Consider the following 21782-nt stretch of genomic DNA (forward strand, 5'->3'; position numbering starts at 1 on the left):
TACTTCTTTGTTTTGGCAATCATTATGCAGATGTACTTGGGCTTAATTATGACGAGGAAGAACAGGGTAGCATAATGCTGAAAAATCTTACACTAACACAATGAAGGAATGTGGTGCCTTGATAACAAAGTGAACTAAGGAGCGGCTAAGCTACTATAGAAAATTCCAGACACTTGTGAGGTCAAGCGACTCTGGCATGTTTTATATACTGTAAGGCAAGTAAAGGGAGCAGAACGCCGACATGGAATGAATGGATTAATTGTGATGTGTTGAATTAAGAGCACTTCTTAAGTGGTTAATTGTGACGTGTTGAATTAAGAGCACTTCTTAAGGGGTAAAATGTTTTCCTTTGTAGTGCTGGCACTCTCATTACGTGCAAAGTTCGAGCCGATGCAAAGCTGAAATGAGCCATATTTTGAGGGACAGTAGTTGAGTGTCAGTTGAAAGTGCCATGAAACCGATGATATGCAGAGTTCGAATAAAATTGTACCTTTTAATGTGTTACTACTAATACTTGTACATTAAGTTAAGTAGACAGTAAAGTCTGCCTGGAATACCACATTCAGTGCACTAATTAAAAATAGGCTCCTTCACCTGTTACTTTGAAAATTATATCTTCAAAAATAAAATGTCACTTCATCCAAGAAGAGATGTTACTTCATTTTGTACACAACTCTTGCAAATATTTGAAGTTGTGCGTTATGGGAGAATGGGCTTTGGTTGAATTGTTGTAGTGGGAACAGAGAAGATGTTACACATATTTGGATGAATTCTAAGAAAGTTGGAGTGTTCAAAGCCATGAACTAATAATCAATCTTTTTTTACGAGAACATCTGTGTAACTATAGGCTTGAACTGAGGAAAAATGAAGATGCAAACCATAAGCACCTAGTTCTTTCCACGAATACATGGCAGGATTACCGCTCTTAGAATAACTCTGTGAGTGACAGAATTTTGATTACTAGGTTGAGATTGAATTACTTTCTGCTTAAAGCATTCACTAAATTATGGAATAAGACACTTAAAGATGTGTATTGCCCTTTTTGTTCTGATGTTAGAAAAGACCTGTTGCACTTTACGTCTTTTGATCCGGCTTACACATCAATAAGAAGAACATTGTGCCTCCTTTAAAAAAATCTGGGTTTTCATCAATGTCATCTGGCATTATGCTACCTTCTCAGGGTAGACACCCACCTTATGGGTTTGTCACTTTTGACCTACCTACTGAATTCTTTAAACATTAGGAAACCTTTTTCATTGCTGAATAGTACTGCTTAAATTCTTAATTTTGTTTGATTGTGCTTACTATCTTGTGTTTTTATGCACTCATGGTATTCTGAAAATAAACTAATTGATTGACTGATGATTAAAATGGCATCTTACGGAAGATGGATCTGAACTGTTTCATCTCACATTTCAAGAGACATTAGTTTTACAAAATGTAGTTCAAAGGGGAAACCATAATTTAGAAAAAAAGAGTGAAAAATATTCTCATGTTAGAGCAGAACATTTTTCATTGAAGTTCAAGTAAAGTGAACAGCTTTCTTTAATTGAGCAGATAAGAAAGCTGTGTGTCTTGTATTATACCCAGAGAGGATAAAATGGCCTTGTAGGTTAAATGGGAATGACTTTAGAACCTTGTGAATTGAAGGACTAATAATCAATGCACAGTAAAAGCTAATTTGGGAACATAATGATATTCTAATTTTAATTTTTTTATAGGGTATGGAAATATATCCAATATTGTCCTCTGTTCATCAGGATCCAACTCAATTCAAATATCCAGAAACATTCGACCCAGGACACTTCTTGGATGAAAATGGCAGATTTAAGAAGAATGATGCATTTATGCCATTCTCTGCAGGTAGACATCTCAAAAAATATTTTGAAAATTAAATTATGAGCCATGTTTTGTTCAAAATAGATCGGAAAAATTATGGAAGTTTCAACCTCATTTTAAATGGGGTGGTTTGGGAAATAGAAGCTTGAAAGCAAGGTGTAATTTTTTACACCTTCATTTTCCACTATGCTATGTTTCTGTAGTGAAAAAGCAGGCAAGGGATACGAAAAGAGGATAAGCTATCCGCTGTCCATTTCTCCCCTGTTTACAGGGTAAGTTATGGAATTAATGTGTGCTGAAAACAGGAGCGCAAGCGTGAAAATTGCAGCACATGCGTGCGAAAGCCACGCAAGTGCCCGTTTGTCAATTCAAGCAAGGCGTGGCTTACCTGTGATCTGCTCTGAATCCGCGTGTGGCGTACACGTCATTGTGACATCCCGAAGGCTGTGCGCGAGAGGCCAGTAAAGGCGCACACAGACCAGCACAAACACCTAAAAAGGGGGCGGAACATGCGGAATGGGGAACAACACGTGAAAATGTGGGCGTTATGGGGGAAGTGCCGCTGCCAAATCCTCGCAACACACACACGTGTGCTAACAACACGTATTCATGGAATCGAACAGGGGAAACCCGCAGGCCACAAAAGACGTATTAATCCGGAAACACGTACGCCAGGCGGAAGCTGGCGTAAGTACCCCCGCACAGCATAAAAGTGCGCGCAAGCAACAAACATGTACCATTCCTCGCAGCAGTGGTCCTGGGACACTGCAGGAGGAGGAGGATAGCCCGGGACTAGCCTTTTTGGGATGCCTGATGACCAGGTCTATGGCAGGTACAGGTTTCCACCCCATATCATCCTAGACCTGGTCGATGAGTGGGAGGATGACCTCACATCACCCACCCTGTGCTCTTGGAAAAGGTGCTCAATGTACTGCATTTCTTGGCCACTGGGTCTTTTCAGTGGACAAGTGCCATAGTTGGGGGTGTCTCACAGCCCACGCAGTCATGCTGCCTACACTGGGTGTTGGCAATCATGACTGCACGCCCCTCAGTCCGCAGGCACATATACATACCCATAACACCCGCAGAAAGGCAGGCTGTGGTCCAGGACCTTTACGGGTAGCACACTTCCCCAAAGTGCTAGGTGCCATTGATTGCACCCATGTGGCTCTACGTCCTCCTAGGACCACTGAGCACATCTATCGCAACCGCAAGCACTAGCATTCCATCAACGTGCAGGTGGTATGCGATGCCAAGGGAATAATCACTTCTGTCTATGCAACCTATCCAGGGGCCACCCATGATAGTTTCATATTCAGAATGTCACCCATAAACCGGGCCCTGGAAGCTGGGAGGCATGGCGACACATGGCTCATTGGTGAGTACAAATGCCTGTGCACATGCATGCATGTCATACACAGAGAAATGGCAAAACCCAACTAATGACAACCATTATCACCTCCCAGGGGACAGTGCCTACCCTCTGAGCACCTACATGATGACGCCAATACGGAACCCCAACACACCACCCGAGGTAAGATGCAACACAGCCCATATTGCAACCTGGGCATTCAGAGTGCTGAAGTCATGTTTCCACTCCCTTGACCGCTCTGGTGGCCAGCTGCACCCCCAGTAGTGTGCAGGATCATTGCGGCAGCATGTGTCCTGCACAACATTGCAACCCGGTGGGACATGCCCGTGGACATGGTGGTGCCCCCACATCCTGAACCACATGCACGGCCACTGCGCATGGGAGGGGAAAGGGCACGTGGCGAGGCAGCCGTACATAGCTTGTGGCAACATTTGTCACCTGAAATCCAACCCATGCGGAGTGCACACAGGCCTGGCACATACCAGGTGAAAATCGATGATGACCAAGGGACAGTCAACTGTCACAACCATACCACCCTGAGATTGTTTCCCTGGAAGTGCTACATTGTGTGCATTCCTAGCTACTTAAACACAGACAATGCAGTGTCAGTAAAAGGCACATATACATGCTGCAAAAAGGACTAATCCCTTGCAAAACAGCACACCCAAATACTGGTATGTCACCCAACCCCTCCCAAACCCCATGTCACCCACCTGAGACACCATGGCATGGAATACAATGTGAAAGCAACCAAATAAATGCACAACACATGACACAACTGTCACAAAGTGCACCGTCACAAATGGAAACAGGCCACAGACAATTCCCTCTCACTTATGAAAAAGAAACTGCACACATGAACATATACTTACCAGCATGACACAACATGAATACAGGACATCTTCAGTGTGTTGCTGGTAGGTAAATGTGGCAGACTACTACATACAACATGAACTGCATCTACAATGGAGACAGGCAAGGTAAGACATGAAGAAGCTACATGTAAATATGAATAATGAGCAATATTGAATCCAATATACAAATCAACCATGCAGTGGAGAAATCATCAGTAATCCCCACTAGGGGTGTATACACAGTTTGGACTACAGACTGGCCACACAACTGATGGAAGCCCAATGCCTCTGTATAAGTTACTGTCACACAGTGCCACCCTTGCGAGCCCATGGAAAGGGGAAGCAGGAGTGGCATATGTGTCTGGACCCCAAGCCTCAAACACAAACACAAGACAAGCCTGTATGAGCCCAGCTGGAACACATGGTGGATGCCAACGGGTGCCAAACTAAGCAACACACTGTAACATGAATGCACAATAGATAAAAAAAGAGGAAAAACAAAGATTTAAAAACAAAATATCAAAAAGGGCCATGGGTCGACCGGGGGGACCACCCAGGAGGGAGGAGGTACAGGGTGCACCCCAACTGCCACGTGCGTGGATGTTGAGAAAAAAAAAATCCCTCCATGGGCACATGGCCTGCACAGCTACCTGATAGTGGAAGAACTGCCGTCGCTGTCATCACCCTCTGATGCTACATGAGAATATGTGCATGGCATGGGAGGCAGACCACGCAAAGCCCTGGCATGCTCCTCCATGGCAGTAAGCATGTGGGTTTGAAAGGTTTAGTTCCGCTGGATGATGGTCTGGAGGTCCCCATGCAGCACGTCACAGGTAGCACAGAGTTCTGCCTGCAAGGCCTCATGTGATGCACGGATCTCCTCACAGGTTGCCTGAAGCTCAGCTGAGATTGTGTGTGTTAGCTGCTCCAGCTGCTATTCTGACCGTCTACTCCGGGACAACTCAAGTGCACCGAGAGTAGCTATGAGGCAGGTGTTAACTTCCCTCAGGGCGTCCCTGTGGGCCTGTGCCTCTGCAGATATGGCTGTGCGCAGAGCCCCCAGTTCAGCCGGTCAGTTTCTGTTGGTGGCCAACATGTCATACCTGTGTGAGCGGCACATGGAAAGCGTTGCCTGCTGCTGGAGATCCACCTGCCTTTCAGGGGGGAGAATGGAAGTGGCCACCGTATCCACGGCCTTAGCCATCATCTCACATGATGCCCTGTGTTGTGCAATTGCATACATGGAGATCTCCCAAACAGTATTGCCCGGTGGCGCACTGCCACCGCGTTGCCGGACACGACACCTGTCGGCCCCAAAGTGATGTGCACCTTGCTGTGCTGTTGCTGCCTGAGGCTGCAGGACTGCATCCCTCCTTTGATCTGCTGCCCCAGGAACAGGAGAAAATATTGCAGAGAGTGACGCTATATCCGTAACCACCACAGGTGTACATTCCAACACTGAATGGGCCATTGAGGGGTCTACTCCCAGTGCAGGTGCGTTGGACAGAACAGCATCCCTGCCAGAAACACTCACCTGTGACGGGACATTTGTGTCAATGTCTGATTCAGCACCTGAGCCATAGAGATCCTCGGAGGTGTACCCAGAGACACCCGTGGACAGGATGGTCTGTAGGAGCAATGGATTCTCGTGCGGCACCACTCCACGTCCTCCACTGGTGCTTGTTTGGGGCTCTGAGTACTCCTGCGCCATCTTCTCCTCCTCCACAGCATATAGTGCCTCATCACCTGAACAAAATGAAAAGAGAAGTCATGAAGACAGGCATGAACAGCCTAGATGACACACATAGGCATCACAATGTACACATCCAATACATTAATCAGACATGTCACACATGACATGAACTCAGCCATGCATGCAGTGGCAATGAAGTGGAAGGCGACCCTGAAAGCAGACACTGATGACTCCAAAATGGAAAAGCAACACATGTGCTGCATTGTGCATATCACCTGCATCACACAAAAGCCTTGAGTGGCATGGACCATCCACAAACATGACACATGCCAGCACACAGATGGCACGTAGCATAGCCATGGCAGAACTGACAAGGACACTCAGATGGAAGTTAATCACTACTGTCCCCCATCCATAAAAACGCATATCATCAAACAGAACATGCAAAAGAGTGGGACAAAACACACATGTGTCACACGCTGCAACAACACCAGTTTGTTCAAATACAGTGATGGAAGGCACGTGGATACATCAATAGTAGGTCACTTGGACATGACACAAGTCTATTGTCATGTTGAAGGTTCAAACACGGCTCAGAAGTGAGCGGGTGCAGTACATGTGTAGTTGCGCAGCAGTCAATCAGCCTGATTGATAGAATCATTTGCGTCAAATGCGCACATTTGTGCGCCTTTCTGGGTGAAAATCCCTGCCTGAAGTATGGTGATTTTCGGGCACAAAGGCACACAAATCTGTGTTTTTCATGCAAATGATTCCATCAATCAGGCAGAATAAAGAGAAAAAACTGTAATAACAATGTTGTGGCATGATGGCAGTTTAAGGGCAAGTGCAGTCATCATGTGCAAAGTGTTTTCAGTGGTCAGTAGGGATACCGTGAACCCCAAACCCAAGGGTGGGGGATGGCTTGAGGGCACTATGTGGGTCACATATGGCAGTCATGACTACACAGCCTGACCTGGCACTCAGTCACAACACATCACCCAAGCAACATACACATGGTCTGGACACACATGCATGGGCACTCACCGGACATTGTCTCAAGATCTGGTCGGTCTCCCACGCCTTGGATCTGATCCTCTGCGATGAACCCTCCAGCGATTGACTTATGTTCTGTGAGTTCATCCTCCTCTGGTGGTGACCCACTGCCAGTCACCAGAGTAGAGGCGTAATTAGAAGCCAGCTTGTTTTTTTTCCTTTGAGGTCATTCCAACACTTTGAGCAATCATCAGCTGTGCGCTTCACAAATCCCAAGGAACAAATGTGGTCTGCGATGCACTGCCAGTGGGCCGTGCGCTGAGCAGGCATGGTCTTGCACCCTGCCATCACCAGCATGTCGTGGCTATGCTCCGACACGTAGCCCACAAATGTGTCTAGTTCCACATTATTGTCTGGGGTCCCAGCCTGTTCAGCAAGAGCACGCTTCTTCCTCTTGAGAGGTGGTGCGGACCCTGAGTGGCTTACACCGCTCCGGTCTTTAGAGGCTGAAGCGCAGGTGGACTGGCCACTGGAAGCAGGCAATGGCACGATGACCAAAGGTATCACTGCAGGCATTGGCTGCTGGGTGCTGTTACCAGGACCAATCGGCAGAACTGCCTTGGTGTGAGGGTCCAGGACCAACACTGTCCCAGCTGGGAGACTCAGAGCCGGGGTGGAGTGAGCTGCAGCTGCCCCTGCAGCCTCCTCACCCTGGCTACTCGGGGCATCAGATGACATTGCTGCCCCAGATCCACGTGGCCTGGTGACAGCAACTTTCACTGCCAAAAGTGGCTTGGACTTCGTGACACAGAAGTCGGCCTGTGAGTCATCCGGTGCCTGTTCGGTGACCAATCCGGCCAGGCCAGCAGGGCCTTAGCTGGAATGGTGTCAGCTGTATCTCCCTGACCTACTAGGGGGGGCATAGGTGTCCCTGGGTGGTCCTGGACACACTGCCTTCTTGGGCCACCCCATCCTTGTTGCCCACCACTGCCACCTTGGCCACCCTGGCCACCCTGTTCATCCTGGCCATGTCCCCTACCGTGGACACCTCTTGGACGTCAGCCACCTTTTACTCCCTTACCACTTGGTCACCTCCCAACCATGGCACTGATGTACTTGTGTGAATAGGAGGTGCACAGCACAATTGTCCTGGGCAATTGGAGTGAAGGGGGCAGGGTACTAGAGGGAATAGGTACCCCTGTGCTCCTGCAAGGCTGCATGTGACCCCTGGGGAAAAATGACGGGTCACGCAATGCTCAGGCACCCCAAAAACAAACATGCATGCGACCCCTTGCTAGCCTACATGAGTGGAATGAAGGACCGCAGTACGCTGTGGCAGCCAGAAACACATAAATGCACACGCGTGGTACACGCAGGCTACAATAACCTCTGAATGGGTATGCGACACATGGGGGCAACCACAGTGGAAAAATATGTGCGTGACTCACTGTCTGCCTGGAAAATGAACAGAAAAAACACACACGTTGGCAACACCCCCGCCAAAACAAGAATTGAGCTGTGCCGCAGTAAACAAGGAGTACGCACTGCAACCGTTGTGAAGTCATCGCGTGTCAACCCACAAGAAGTACAAGAATCACACACTCGCTCTCCACAAAAAGCATGTACAAAAAAATGGCGTCATACGCGGACCTTTAACCCATGTGCATAGCAATGCCTACAGGTGCCACATCACATATGCGCTTCCGCGCTAAGGGCCTTGCCCCAATTTTCACACAAACGTGCTGTTTTTCATGCATGGATTCACTCTGCTTCAAGCTGGCCACACGACAACACACGGAAGACCACACTCCTGCACAGAAGGCCATTTTCCTGCCCCCCCAGATCCCCGAGCATCCTCCCACGAACCATCTGCTGCTGCCTGCCTTCCTGCTGCCCACGTGCCCTGCTATTTGGTGCCTGCACATCAGCCATCTGCAGGGGTTCAGTTTCTATGACCACCCCTGCTGGAACACAAGATTCCCGTCTGCTATTCCATCGCTCCACAGCCCAGCTCCAGGACCCAGTTGCCCACCCACACCTGCCTCGGGGGTTGCCATGTTGGGCCAAACACCATCTGAGACCACTGGCAACCCCCAGCCAGAGAGGTAGAGGGCTGTCAGCTTCTCAGCCACAGACCTTGGCATCCTGGTGGAGCAAGTCCTGGGGCATTATGATGCCCTCTTCAGAAAAACCATGCGCCGACAAGGATAGGCAGAAGAGGACCTGGTCGGACATCATGGTTGCCATCAACGTGGAGGCGGTGGCAACCCGCGACTTGAAAGACATCCAGAAGCGCTGGGACGACTTCAGGTCCAGGACCCTCATGAAGGCCCGGCGCCTCTTGCGTGCAGCGGATGCAGGGGTGCGCCAGGTCCAACTTACCATCGACCAGATGAGGGTCCTGGAATGCATCAACCCAGTGCTTTACCACCAGGTCCTAGAGAGACAGACCGGTCTGGAGTCGAGCAGTGAGTTTCTGGGCTATCCCATTCCACACAGTCCATGTTGAGGTGTGGCAGGAGTGTGCAGCCTGGACATATGTCTGACATGGCCCATGTATGGATGTGTGTGTGCAGGGACATGCCCGTGCCGCATGTGAGTCCAGTCATGTGTGATGCACATCAATGGTGTATGTGTTCCAATGCATGATGCCCAACTGCATTTGCAGATGCACACATGTTTGCATTTCTCTGTATGTACTATGCCATGGTTGGGGTGTGACATATAGATGCTGGTCCCACCTTCATGTACGTGCACAGTGCACATGTGTGTGTGTCTGTTTGGCATGTGTGTGACTGTGAGATGCCATGGATACAAGTGACCTAGACATCTGGGTATCTGATTGGCAGATGTGACATAGTTGCCGATGATTGCACTGTGACAGTGGTGGAGATGTACAGATGCTTGTCTGTCCGGTGGCGTGTGCGCATGTAAACGGCACTCCCCTAGTTGTTTGTGATGTCATGACAACCTTTGGATGTCCATGCAGTTACATGTGTATGGATGCTGATGCCTGTTGCCAAATCCCAGTTTATTTGTGCATGTGTGTGGGTTCAAATGACTTGTGTTATGGCATCTGTGATGTCTAACACTGACACTCATGTGCAACTGTTATGTGTGTAGCAGACCATTGTATGGTGCCCCAATGCCTGTGTTCTGTCTCTCCCTGTCTGCAGCGTTGACTGATGAAGAGGGCAGAGACAGTGCTGTGGAGCCCAGCGGCAGGGATGCCACCGCCAGTCGAAGACGCAGGGCCCAGCTCCCCTCCCAGTTTATGATTTCTTCCAGGAGTGAGGAGTCTTGTGCCGCCTCCATGGTCGCAGCTGCCGAGGGGAGGTCCAAGAGGCCAAGGTTGGAGGTGGACTCCTCGGCAGCAGAAGGGGCAGCTAAGCCCCCACAGGGGTGTACTGAGGAAAACGACACCGAGTCATCCAGGTTGGTGGCGGATGTGGTTGAGGAGGAGGCAGTATCAGCTCCACACATGGGGCCTGGAGGGGATGGTTACACTGGTGCGAGTGGTGCAGTCCAGGGGCAGGAGGCAGCACAGGTCACTGCAGAGGTGCCTGTGTGTAATCCTGTCCCTGATCCTGTGACTGCATCATCCTGCACCAGCAGGGATGCCTCTGTCCAGGCCCATTCGCAGGTAGGGGATCTCCCTGCAGACGTGGCAATCTGTGACCATGTGCAGCCTGTCCTAGTCGGTATGGTGTGGCGCACGTGTGGTATTCGGGATGACGTGCTTGGTTCTAGGCAGGATAGTTCATGTCATTTCGAATGCCTGTGTGGCTGCCTCGTCTTGCTAGGACAGGTCACTGGTGCAGCGTTCCTCTGTGTGCTGGACGCTCTTGCGACCCTCTCCTCCACTGCACCCCCGATGAGCCAGTCGTCCTCCATGCCATCTTCCCAGCCATGTGTCACCTGAGCACCCTGTAGAGCTGGTGGAGAACACATTCCTGCCACAGTCGGGAGTCGGTGGTCCAGCAGGGGTGGTCACACCACCAACTGGACCCCAGCAATTGGAGGATGTGCAGGCATCATCGAGCAGGCCACGTGCACGACGGTGCCGGGGGATACCATCATCCCGGAGGCTGTCGTGATGGCAGAGGAATTTGGCATTGAGGCAGCAGCAGGTTCGGCGTCATCAGTCAGGCAAACAATATCCCGGGGGTAGGCATTGGCTGACAGGCAGGAGGACCCAGGACTGCAAGTGTCTTCCGTGTGGCAGCGGTTGGGCCAGCAAATCGATGCAAAGCGGCACCAGGCAGAGAGGGCACGGCTTACGATGGTCAGGGCGGAGAACTCCATGCACCGGGCATTGAGGCGGGCTGAAGCCTCATGGCAACACGCAGGGACTTGGAGGAGTCCATGGCAACATCCCTGCAAGCCCTCGAGTCCAGGGAACAGGCCTGCCTCCGGGACATCGACATGGTTTTCGATGATGCCCTCGCCCGTAACATCAAGAAATGAGCCGTCAGACTAGCCCTCCACCTTTGTACGTAGTTATTTAGGCATAGGTTTCCTATCTTTTTATTTATGATTTGGAGTCCACAGACTTTGCTCCTCCTTTTTGTATATAGTTCTGTTTTTTATAGGATTTTAGATATGTTTCCTTTATTTTTGGGATCATAGACCCTTGTGACTTACTTTGTGAATAGATTCGGACATGTACATACTTTCTTTTTATTTTTATCCCATGGAGTAATGGTTTTTTATGGTTTTTAATTTTGAATTTATTTTAATGGACTTTGGCGATGGACGATTTTACAGTTTTCATTTCTTGGATTTTTTCTTCCTTGGATTCTCTTTTCTTTTTGGTATTACTTTGATCATTAGTTCATTTGCATGTGTGGTTTTGATTGTGTCATTTTGTTATCTTTTTATTACATTTCACAAATTTTCATTATTGGTGTGGTCTACTCTCATTAATTTTGTGCATGTGTCACTGTCCATTGCCTCTGTCATGTGTCACCACTTTGTGGCTCTGTTGGACATGTCTTTGGGTGCATGCTTGTGCTTTATTGAAGGTAAAGTGGTGGTGCTTTTACTGGGGAGTGGGTACAATATGTGGTTGTGTGTTTGGACTGGGGTGCTGCGGCGTGGGGTGGGATTTGGGTTGGCATTTCTGACATGGGACTCTATTCTGACAGCACGTTCGGTGGGGGGTCTTGATTTGGGGCTTGCTTGCAGGTTGCCGTCAATGAGGGTGGGGTGGGGGGACATGAGTCGGGGCCTTCTGGCAGGTTGCCATCAATGGTGGTCGGGTGGGTGGACATGAGTTGGGGCCTGCCGGTAGGTTGCCATCAATGGGGGTGCGGTGGGGGAAGTTGGGGCCTGCTGGCAGGTTGCCATCAATGGGGCTGGGGTGGGGGGACATGAATCAGTACCTGCTGGCAGGTGCACATTACTGGTGGGGGGACATGAGTCGGGGTCTGCTGGCAGGTGCCCGTCACTGGTGGGGGGACATGAGTTGGTGCTCACACTTGCATGGTGCCATGTGGGATGCCTGCGGGGCATGGTCAGGGGTGTAAGGTGGTCCCCTGTGGTGTGGGCTGCTTGTGGGACATGGTCAGGGGTGTAGGGTGGTCCCCTGTGATGTGGCCTGCCTGCAGGGCATGCCCAGGGGTGTAGGGTGGTGGTCCCCTGTGGTGTGGGCTGCCTGCGGGGCATAGTCAGGGGTGCAAGGTGGTCTCCTGTGGTGAGGGCTGCCTGCAGGCCATGGACAGGGGTTATGGGCTGGCTGCGGGGCATGGTCAGGGGTCTAAGGGGGGCCCATGTGGTGTGGGCTACTTGCAGGGCATGTCCAGGGGTGTAGGGTGGTCTCCTGTGATGTGGGCTGCCTGTGTGGCATGGTCATGGGTGTAGGGTGGTCCCCTGTGGTGTGGGCTGCCTACGGGGCATGGGGTGGGGGGGAGGGCCCACACTGCCTAATCGCATGTAATGCACACTCGTGTACCCCGGAATGCATGTTCCACGCTCACGCCAGTGAAATAGCGTGTAAATCTCACTCGCGTACCCCGGAATACACGCACCCTTCTCCTGCCAGTGAAATTGCATGTAAATCACACTCGGGTACCCCGGAATACACGTACCCCGCTCCTGCCAGCGAAATTACATGAAAAGCTCACTCGCGTACCCCAGAATACACATACCCCCCTCGCGCCAGCAACATCTCATGGACAGCTCACTCACCCACCCAGCTCCTGCCAGTGAAATCACATGAAAAGCTCACTCGTGTACCCCAGAATACACGACCCCCCCTCGCACCAGCAAAATCTCATGGACAGCTCACTCGCGTACCCCGCTCCCGCCAGTGAAATCGCTTGAAAAGGTCACTCGCGTACCCCAGAATACATGTACCCCATTCGCGCCAGTGAAATCGCGTGGATAGCTCACTCGCGTAGCCCGGAATACACGTGCCCCGCTCCCGCCAGTGAAATCGCATGTAAATCTCGCTCACATACCCCGGATTACATGTACCCCACTTGCGCCAGCGAAATCGCGTGTAAAGCACACTCTTGTACCCCGGAATACACATACCCAGCTCCCGCCAGCGAAATCACGTGGACAGCTCACTCGCGTACCCCCAGATTCACACACTAGTTTGGTGAGGAGCCACATGCACCCCCTGCAGGCAGCCCACACCACAGGGGCCCCCCCTACACCCCTGACCATGCCCCGCAGGCAGCCCATCCACCCTGACCATGCCCTTCACGCAGCCCACACCACAGGGGACCACCCTACACCCCTGACCAAGCCCTGTAGGTATCCCATACACAGGGGACCACCCTACACCCCTGGGTATGCCCCGCAGGCAGCCCACACGAGAGGGCCACCCCCTATACCCCTGACCATGCCCCGCAGCCAGCCCATCACCCCTGACAATGCCCTGCGGGCAGCCCACACCACAGGGAACCACCCTACACCCCTGACCATACCCCACAGCCAGCCCATCACCCCTGACCATGACCCGCAAGCAGCCCACACCACAGGGGGGACTTTTTCAATGCAATTTGCCTGGCACAGGCGGGGTACGCGTATTCAAGGGGGTGTGCGAGTTGATTTTCACACGTTTTGGCTGCTGTGAGTGGGGTAAGCGAATTGAAGGGGGTGCCCGAGGAGATTTTCACATTTTTTGGCTGCTGTGAGCGGGGTACGTGTATTCAAGGGGGGTGTGCAAGTAAATTTTCAAGCGTTTTGGCTGCTGACAGCGGGATATGCGTATTGAAGGGGGTGCGTGGGGAGATTTTCTCACGTTTTGGCTGCCGCTAGTGGGGTACGCGTATTAAAGGGGGTGCGTGGGGAGATTTTCTCCCATGTTGGCTGCCGCGAGCGGGGTACGCATAGTTTTTCAGGCAATTACAGTGTAGGGGACCTGTAAACTGGTCCAGCGTCAGCGCAGCCCTTTGCACCGTATTGGGGATTTCTATGGCTTATTCTTGTGCAAGGGTCGTTTTTGGGGCCGTAACTGGCACTGCTGGATGTTCGCTGTGCAACGCTGCAGATGGCTTGGGAAATCTATGAACATGCGTTGCACTAGAATGCTGTTTGGCGCACACGGCTGGCACACGCTGGCGCACGCTCACTCTCTGAACTGCCCGTGTGCACTATTTCTGCGCTGAATTCTATGAATTACCCCCTTATTCGGTGCATTTCATTGAATGTGTGCATGAGATTTTCAAGTAGGTGTTCGCCAAATGGATTCCTATGGAATCAGCTTCTGTTTTGCTCTTGGTCAAGAGCAGGTGGATTCTGAAGGAATTGATCAGTAAAGCATATCTGCAGGTAGCATTGACAATTCTTAAGAGACAGAGAGGAACATGAAAGAGTAAAAGTAAGTTCACCCACATTTTGGGCCTCATTAAGAGGTCGGCGGTAAGGGGTTAATGGCAACGGTAAGGGTGCCGTTGCCGTTAACCCCTTACCGTTGCATTGTAAGGCCCCTTAGCGGGAGCCGCTAAGGGACCAGGGAGCTAATAACGGGCCCGCTATTAGTGGGCCCGTTATTAGATCCATCCCCATTCCCATTGAGCCCTAGGGGGGCTCGAATGGGAATGGGGAATGGTTCTCAGAATGGGGACTTACCGGGTCCTCCAAGGTTAGAATGACCCGGTAAGTCCCTATTCCACGAACCCGGACCCGAAATGCGGTAATGCTAATAGCACCATGGCTACCTCCAACCTCGTAATTAGGCCCTTTGTCTTTCTTCTCTCCTTCATCTCATGAATGTGTAACATTGCATTCAAGTGAATCCCCAGCGCTTAAGTGATAATATAGATTTCACACCCTGGTGGGGGGTGGACATGGGCTATAACAGCCCGCCAGCCTGAGCATGCTGAGGGCCGGTAAAGCCCATGAACCTCCACCCCGGCCGGGGCTTGACAGCTATTCACACCCGGGATTTACCGGTTTGCAGATAGTTTTCTTTTTTTTTGGGTCTGTCAGGAGATCAGTTCAGCGTGTGAGCCCATCTCCTGACAGAGAAAAAAAAATGTCTATTAAATGGAAAAGTGACTAGGTCCCTTTTTTCGATGGCGGCGGCCGGGAAAAACCTGTTTCAAAATGGCCATCATCACCCGAAAAGGAACCTAGTCCCTTTTCTAATTTAATGGCTTTGCTGCAGGTGGTGAAAGCACAATCATGTCAGGGAAAGGCAAATTGTGATTGGTCAATCTGTCTTTCCTGGGTGCAAATGTAGGTTGTCCTCTGCATGCAATTTACAATAAAATATATGACTGTTAGTGTCAATAATTTATTAACAGTTACCAGGATTATGCAATTCATTAGCTTTGATTTTGATTCCAGACAGGTGATTAAATTATAATAAAATATAATGTAATTTAATGCTTCTTTTAGGTAGTCTTAGAGTGTTTGGGGGTTTTGTTAAACATATCCGTTGGTTTGTAATCATAGAACTAGAACAAATTAAGTATAATAATATGTGTATAAACATTTTCAATAATGAAGTCTTTCCAGCTACACTCCTTGGTGCAAAACATGGCTCGTAATTTCCTTGTGCTCACTCAATTTTCAACCTATCATCTAACCCACTAGTCTAAGAGATCCAGAATAAAATTAACACCCATGTTTTTTTCTGTTTCTGGTGAAATATTCCATAACATGCCTTATGGTCTGCACTGGATGCTTGTAATGCGAACATTAGCATGCCCGCTTCCCTGCATTTCATTGTTGATTATGGAATGTATGTTGCTCTGTGATTTCTGCTAAGTTGTTGGATGTAACTATGTGTCCCAAATGTCTGCTCCCGAGAACTCAAAGATTACCCCCAATTGACAACCCACAAAAGAGCATGCTGCCTTAATTACCCAAGAAGATGATAGTATTCCATCAGACGTCCCTAGTTTTTAAAATACAGCATCAGCATGTTAGCAAGACATAGACAGATAATCTTTCTATCAGTTCAAAAACTGCACTGACAGAGAGCAGACTGACACACTTCAGGCACATAGAATGTCTCACTCTCATGCAGTGCAAATGATGATGGAGGTCTCAAAGTCCAAGCAAAGGAATCTGTCTAAAAAGGCTTCCCCTAAGGGATGTCAACTAGAGTTGATATTCCAAGCCCTAGGTAACCTTAAACAAATTGCCAAGGGATGAATGATTCCTACAAAAAAAAGCGTTGGGATAACAATGTACCAACAAATGCACATGATCCGTTCAGATCTACAACAGAAGCTGTCTCCCAAAATGGGACACCATCACTCAGGCCTCCATGATGTTTGGCAATATCTCTCTCTCTCTCTCTTTCTCTCTCTCTCTCTCTCTCTCTCTCTCTCTCTCTCTCTCTCAATCTCTCTATCTCCCACTCTGTCTCGTTCACTCGCGTTCTCTATCCTCCTATCCACCTCTCTCTCTATCTCCCACTCTGTCTCGTTCACTCGCGTTCTCTATCCTCCTATCCACCTCTCTCTCTATCTCCCACTCTGTCTCGTTCACTCGCGTTCTCTATCCTCCTATCCACCTCTCTCTCTATCTCCCACTCTGTCTCGTTCACTCGCGTTCTCTATCCTCCTATCCACCTCTCTTTCCATCTCCCTCCTAGACCGCCTTTGCTCAACCATCCAAATGAAAGCCCTGCCGCAAGTTCTCCTTGTTAAGAAGCCAAATAATCTCAGAGGCCACAAACAAATAATTGTGGGTGCATTGCCTTCAACAGGTGACACAGGTGCCCCTTATTCTAAACAAGCACATGTCAATTACCTAGAGCAACTGACATCTTTGGATCGAATCCCAATCCATGAGTATATAATGACGCCAGATAAGCAACCTTTTCCTAATAAAATGTACAATTTTATCAACATGACACCATGAATTCAGCCGTATTCTCTTCTAAGCCTGAAGTGTCCCACCGACCCGTATGCTGGTGAAAATAGAGTGAACAAATAAAATGCCAACCAAGTTAGTTTTTACTAAATGATTTGAAAAATCACACAACATAGAGTTAAAATATTTTTTAAAGATAAGGGGGGGGGGCTTATATATCCCAAGCAACATTCCTAAATACTTGTTGTACCCAGAAGGCACAATAAAGGTGATCTTCAACTTATCACTCACCATATTATTCAGGAGTAATATAGAACCAATTAATGGCAATGGATGCCAATCCTTGAGTGTTATAGTTTATACCCCAAAAAAAGCCCACATGGCCTAAACTCAGGAGTCTTTTTGGGTACAATGAACAAAGGGGGTCCAGCCAGAGACAGACATGCCATTCTGAAGATTATCATGTGAGCAATCTTTCAGGTTCTTCTTCAACTTTTTGCTAAAAGTGCATATGCCAAAGGGTTCATCTGAATTGTGCTCCATTTCAGTAGCACAGGTATACTACTTGTTCAGAGCCTGCAGTCTGTTGACAGGTCTCTGGACAATGTCAGTGGATTCAGGATATTGGCAAGTAGTTCCGTACACGTTAGTCAAACCTCGTAATCAACTCCTCTGCTCCAATAATTACTCTCTAACTGTCAATATCAGTCCAAATTACCCAGACCATTCCTCTTAAAATACTCTGTACTGTTTGTCACTGAGTGGGTGCTCCAAAGAAAGAAACAGATAGATGTGCATTATAAATGCCTTCCAGGAGAGTACAAAGGAACAATATTTTCATAAGACAACAGTCATTTTCCAAATCTAAACAAACATACAATCTAGTTCATTCCAAGATGATAAAACACATGAACGATTTCGAAACCTAAATGCTGTGCATGCAGGATCCCAAAATCGAATGTGCAATGCCATCCATCCATTCCCAAAGCCCCCCCTTCGGAACCTTCTGAGAATCACTGTCAGGCACGGTAGCGTGAGGGCCCCTGTGATGACCTTGATCATATCATATTGCTGTGAATAAGAGTCTCTCCCTTAAATCATTACTGCTTTGTGATTTTGGAACGTGGCAAACACATTCAGAAAAACATTCACCTTACCTAAAAAGACAACGTATTGCAATCATGAGCATGGGTTTGTACGCACCAAGAGTACCTTTAAGCAGTGCCATATTATGACTTGGGAGCTTCATGTACCATGAACATATATATTATGCAGACATTGAAAGCATATGCGCAATGGGCTTATTTAAATCAATATAAAGAACAGAATGGCATATGATTGGGTTGAAACATGGGTTTGCTTATTTTCCATTACATGTAGAGTGGCATGACATCACAAGCAATGGACAGCATTGAGTTTTGGTAGCTAATGGCTATAAATTCAACATCCAAAATATTTCAAAAGGTTTTCCTCCCTTTTTGTGACATGAATCGCTTAAAGTAAGATTATACAATGAGTTACTAAAATATAAAATGTACAGTAAATCCTTAAATAATGATTTCATAGCATTAAATGGTACTCCCATTATGACAGTGCTTCTCAGAAAGCATGGGTGACCACCAAAGTTGGTGATCTTCAAATGTTTGCGAATCACTTTTGGGGGGTCACCCCCTGATAGCACCACTACCCCTCTTGCCCCTCAGTTCTCTGTGAAATCCCCATCAATTACAGTGCACACGAATCATTAAAATAAATGCTGGAAATGGAATACAGTTGAAGATACCTCAATGCCCTTTGAGATCCTGCTATGAGTAGGGTACTGGGGATGTTTCTGGGCTCTGTGGCAACTGGTGCAGCTTGCACTCCCTTCCAGGGCCCTGAGTCGTAACCCTGGGTTGAGCCTGAAACATTTTCAGATCAATTTCTCGAATAGTTCAAAAGTATGTAGGACTTTGAACCACCTGAAATGTGTGTGGTTATAATATTGCCCCTATTATTTAGCACAACACTACTAATTTAAAGGCTCTCAGTATAAGTTAAGTTGCATCCCACCAGTAATAATGGGGCAATACCACCAAACGGAATTAGCATTCCCGCCGCCTGATATCCTGGTATTTACAGGATATTACAGGTGAGGGAATGCCAGTAATTCTGGTTGTATTCTGCTGGTGGGGGCCTGATTTACCTCCAGCTCTTGGCTGGAGGTAAATCAGTGATCTCCACTGGCAAACCTGTAGTTTTCCGGTGCAGAAAAACGCTGATGGAGGTATTACTGCCACTTCTACCGGCATTCTTCCTGCACTGGCAAACTTAGAATGGCCAAGAGTCTTTTTATGCCCACTTCTTCATGTCACACCTTGCTGCAGGCACAATATACATAACCATGAATGGATACCAGACCTGTTTGTAGTTTTTGTAGTTGATGAAACTTCATTCAAAGTCATATAACACAGTTATAGACAAACAACTAATGGTGTGCTTCAGCAATCCCCCTAATGGCTACTTCACTGATTCATCTCTGAATGCTCAATTTGATCAGAGAGCAAAGCATTGAATTTTCTGTGAATTTTCTCTTTCCAGGGAGACGGATTTGTACAGGAGAAAGTATGGCTAAGATGGAACTGTTTATTTACATCACTGCGATCCTGCAGACATGCAAGCTTGTGTTTCATGGTGATCCTAAGGATATTGATATTACGCCACAAATGAACGGATTTGCAAACATTCCTAAAAATTATGAGCTCAAAGTAATCACTCGTTAGCAAACGATTGAGTATTTGCACAAAAAAGGGCATGGACAGCATCAGAAACAGAAAATAGAAGGATATTTTTTTTTATTGAGAAATTGTCTTTAAAATTGAAACACCTCAGTTGTAACCAAGGGGTAGCGATATTGCATGGACCTCATTTTGTGTTTGGTGGTATGAGCAGTACTAATATCGCCAAACTGAAGTAGTGTTAACACTAGAGGTTGATTGTGAATCACCATCCGATAGGAAGTTTTTGTTACTCCTCATTCCAAAACCCCATAGACTTCATTGGAGAATGGAGTTGTTAGTACTTGCAGTAATACCACTTGTGATAATCCTTTTATCAGTGTTTGGAACATTACTACGTATACACCAAAATTAAAGTTGAATTACCAACTAGTAGTCAGAGCTATTATTAGTATTTGGATTGATTATGCAAATGTACTGCTATCGAATGTTCCGCCATATATCTTGGACCACCTAAACATGGATCAAAATACCGGTGCAAGAAATGCCCTTCGCAAACCTCATAGAGCTCATATTACTATTGTATTACATTGTATTGTATTGTATTGTATTGTATTGTAGGGGAATTTATCGAGCGCAGGCAAGACCAAGAGGAATCAAGGCAGTGCGGAGACAGAGGAGAGACTACAGACCCAGAGGATTAAAACAGATAGGTTTTGAGATGTTTATGAAAGGGGCTAAAGTCAGGAGTTTTACGGATCTCTGGAGGAAGGGCATTCCAGAGCATGGGGGCGAGTACAGAGAGGAACCTTCCTACTGCTCGGGCCCGCTGAAATCAAGGAATGTTCAACAGTGATTGATTGGCCGAGCGGAGGAGTCTGCTTGGTTTATAAGGTGTATGTCTAGATTGAAGGAACTCCGCCCTGGAGCTATGGTAGCATAGTGTATGAGGCATAGGATTTAAAATTTAACTCAGCTCCTCCCAGGGAGCCAGAGAAGGTCAGAGGAATTGGCCAGTCTAGGGGCATTCAGCGCAAGGCTAGCTGCAATATTTTGGAGGATCTGTAAACGTTGTAGCAGGGGCTCAGGTTGGCCAAGATAGATACCATTGCAGTAGTCTAGTGATCCCATAATGGAAGCAATCACAATTTTAGATCTGGATTCAGCCGGAAGAAATGGAAGAAACCTTTTTAGTATTTTAAGTTTGGTAAAGCCTGATTGGCGGACGTAGATTCTCTAGCGACTGAGAACATAATTTTGATTCCTAGGCTATTGACTGTTGAGTATAGTTCAGGACAGGGTTCAAGAGAGATAGTCCAGTAGTCACAGGTCCAGGGTTGTCCTGCGTAGTTGGATCCAACCAGTAGAATCTCAGTTTTGTCTCCATTCAGATTACGCCAGTAAGTGGCCATCCAGACCCAAACCGCCAATAGACATTTTTTCAGTTTCTGGGGCAGTGGGGTCAGTCGAGGAGACGTTGAGTCGAAAAAGGATCTGTGTATTGTCAGCATAGGAAAAAAAGTGTACCCCATGGCTGAAGATCACTTTGGCCAAGTCCAGCATATATAGATTAAACAGAAGAGGAGAGAGAGAGAGCAGATCCCTGGGGGACCCCGCAATAAAGAATAGTGGCAGGAGGTGAACGGTGGAAGGGAGACAGCTTGAAACAGATCAGAAAGAAAGGATGAGAACCACTTCAGGGGGATGCCTGAGATTCCAGCCCCTTGGAGACAGTGGAGCAGCTTTCGATGGTCAAAAGTGTAATAGCCCACAGAGAGGTCAAGGAGATTAAGAGCATTAACCTCTCTGCGGTCATGAAGCAGGGCGATGTCATTGAGGAGAGCCACAATAACAGATTCTGGTCCCATTCTGGGATGAAGAACCGGCATGGATGGGGTGGAGAAGGTGGTTGGCTTCCAGAAAGGCATAGAGGTGAGGGGTACCAATGGATTCTAATAGTTTCATAATGTCAGGGAGTAGAGATATAGGACGATAGTTTTCAACTGCAGCAGTGTCGAGGTGAGGTTTTTTTT

At 48.0% G+C, this 21782-nt stretch overlaps 1 protein-coding gene across 2 annotated transcripts in view; it reads left to right on the forward strand.

The window, feature by feature from the left end:
* Nucleotides 1-20160, forward strand: part of LOC138520916 (cytochrome P450 2A6-like) — a 368045-nt gene extending 347885 nt beyond the window's left edge. Inside the window, exons 8-9 of one of the 2 annotated variants that reach the window (XM_069633343.1) lie at nucleotides 1722-1863; nucleotides 19613-20160. In XM_069633343.1, the coding sequence (XP_069489444.1) occupies nucleotides 1722-1863; nucleotides 19613-19794 (324 nt within the window). In that variant the 3' untranslated portion in view covers nucleotides 19795-20160. The remainder of the gene's footprint in view (nucleotides 1-1721; nucleotides 1864-19612) is intronic. The other variant, XM_069633344.1, reaches the window with a different exon arrangement.
* Nucleotides 20161-21782: the final 1622 nt, after the last annotated feature.

The sequence above is a fragment of the Ambystoma mexicanum genome, chromosome 13 (assembly GCF_040938575.1).
Source record: "Ambystoma mexicanum isolate Mex_15411 chromosome 13, UKY_AmexF1_1, whole genome shotgun sequence".
In the NCBI taxonomy this organism is placed as follows: Eukaryota; Metazoa; Chordata; class Amphibia; order Caudata; family Ambystomatidae; genus Ambystoma; species Ambystoma mexicanum.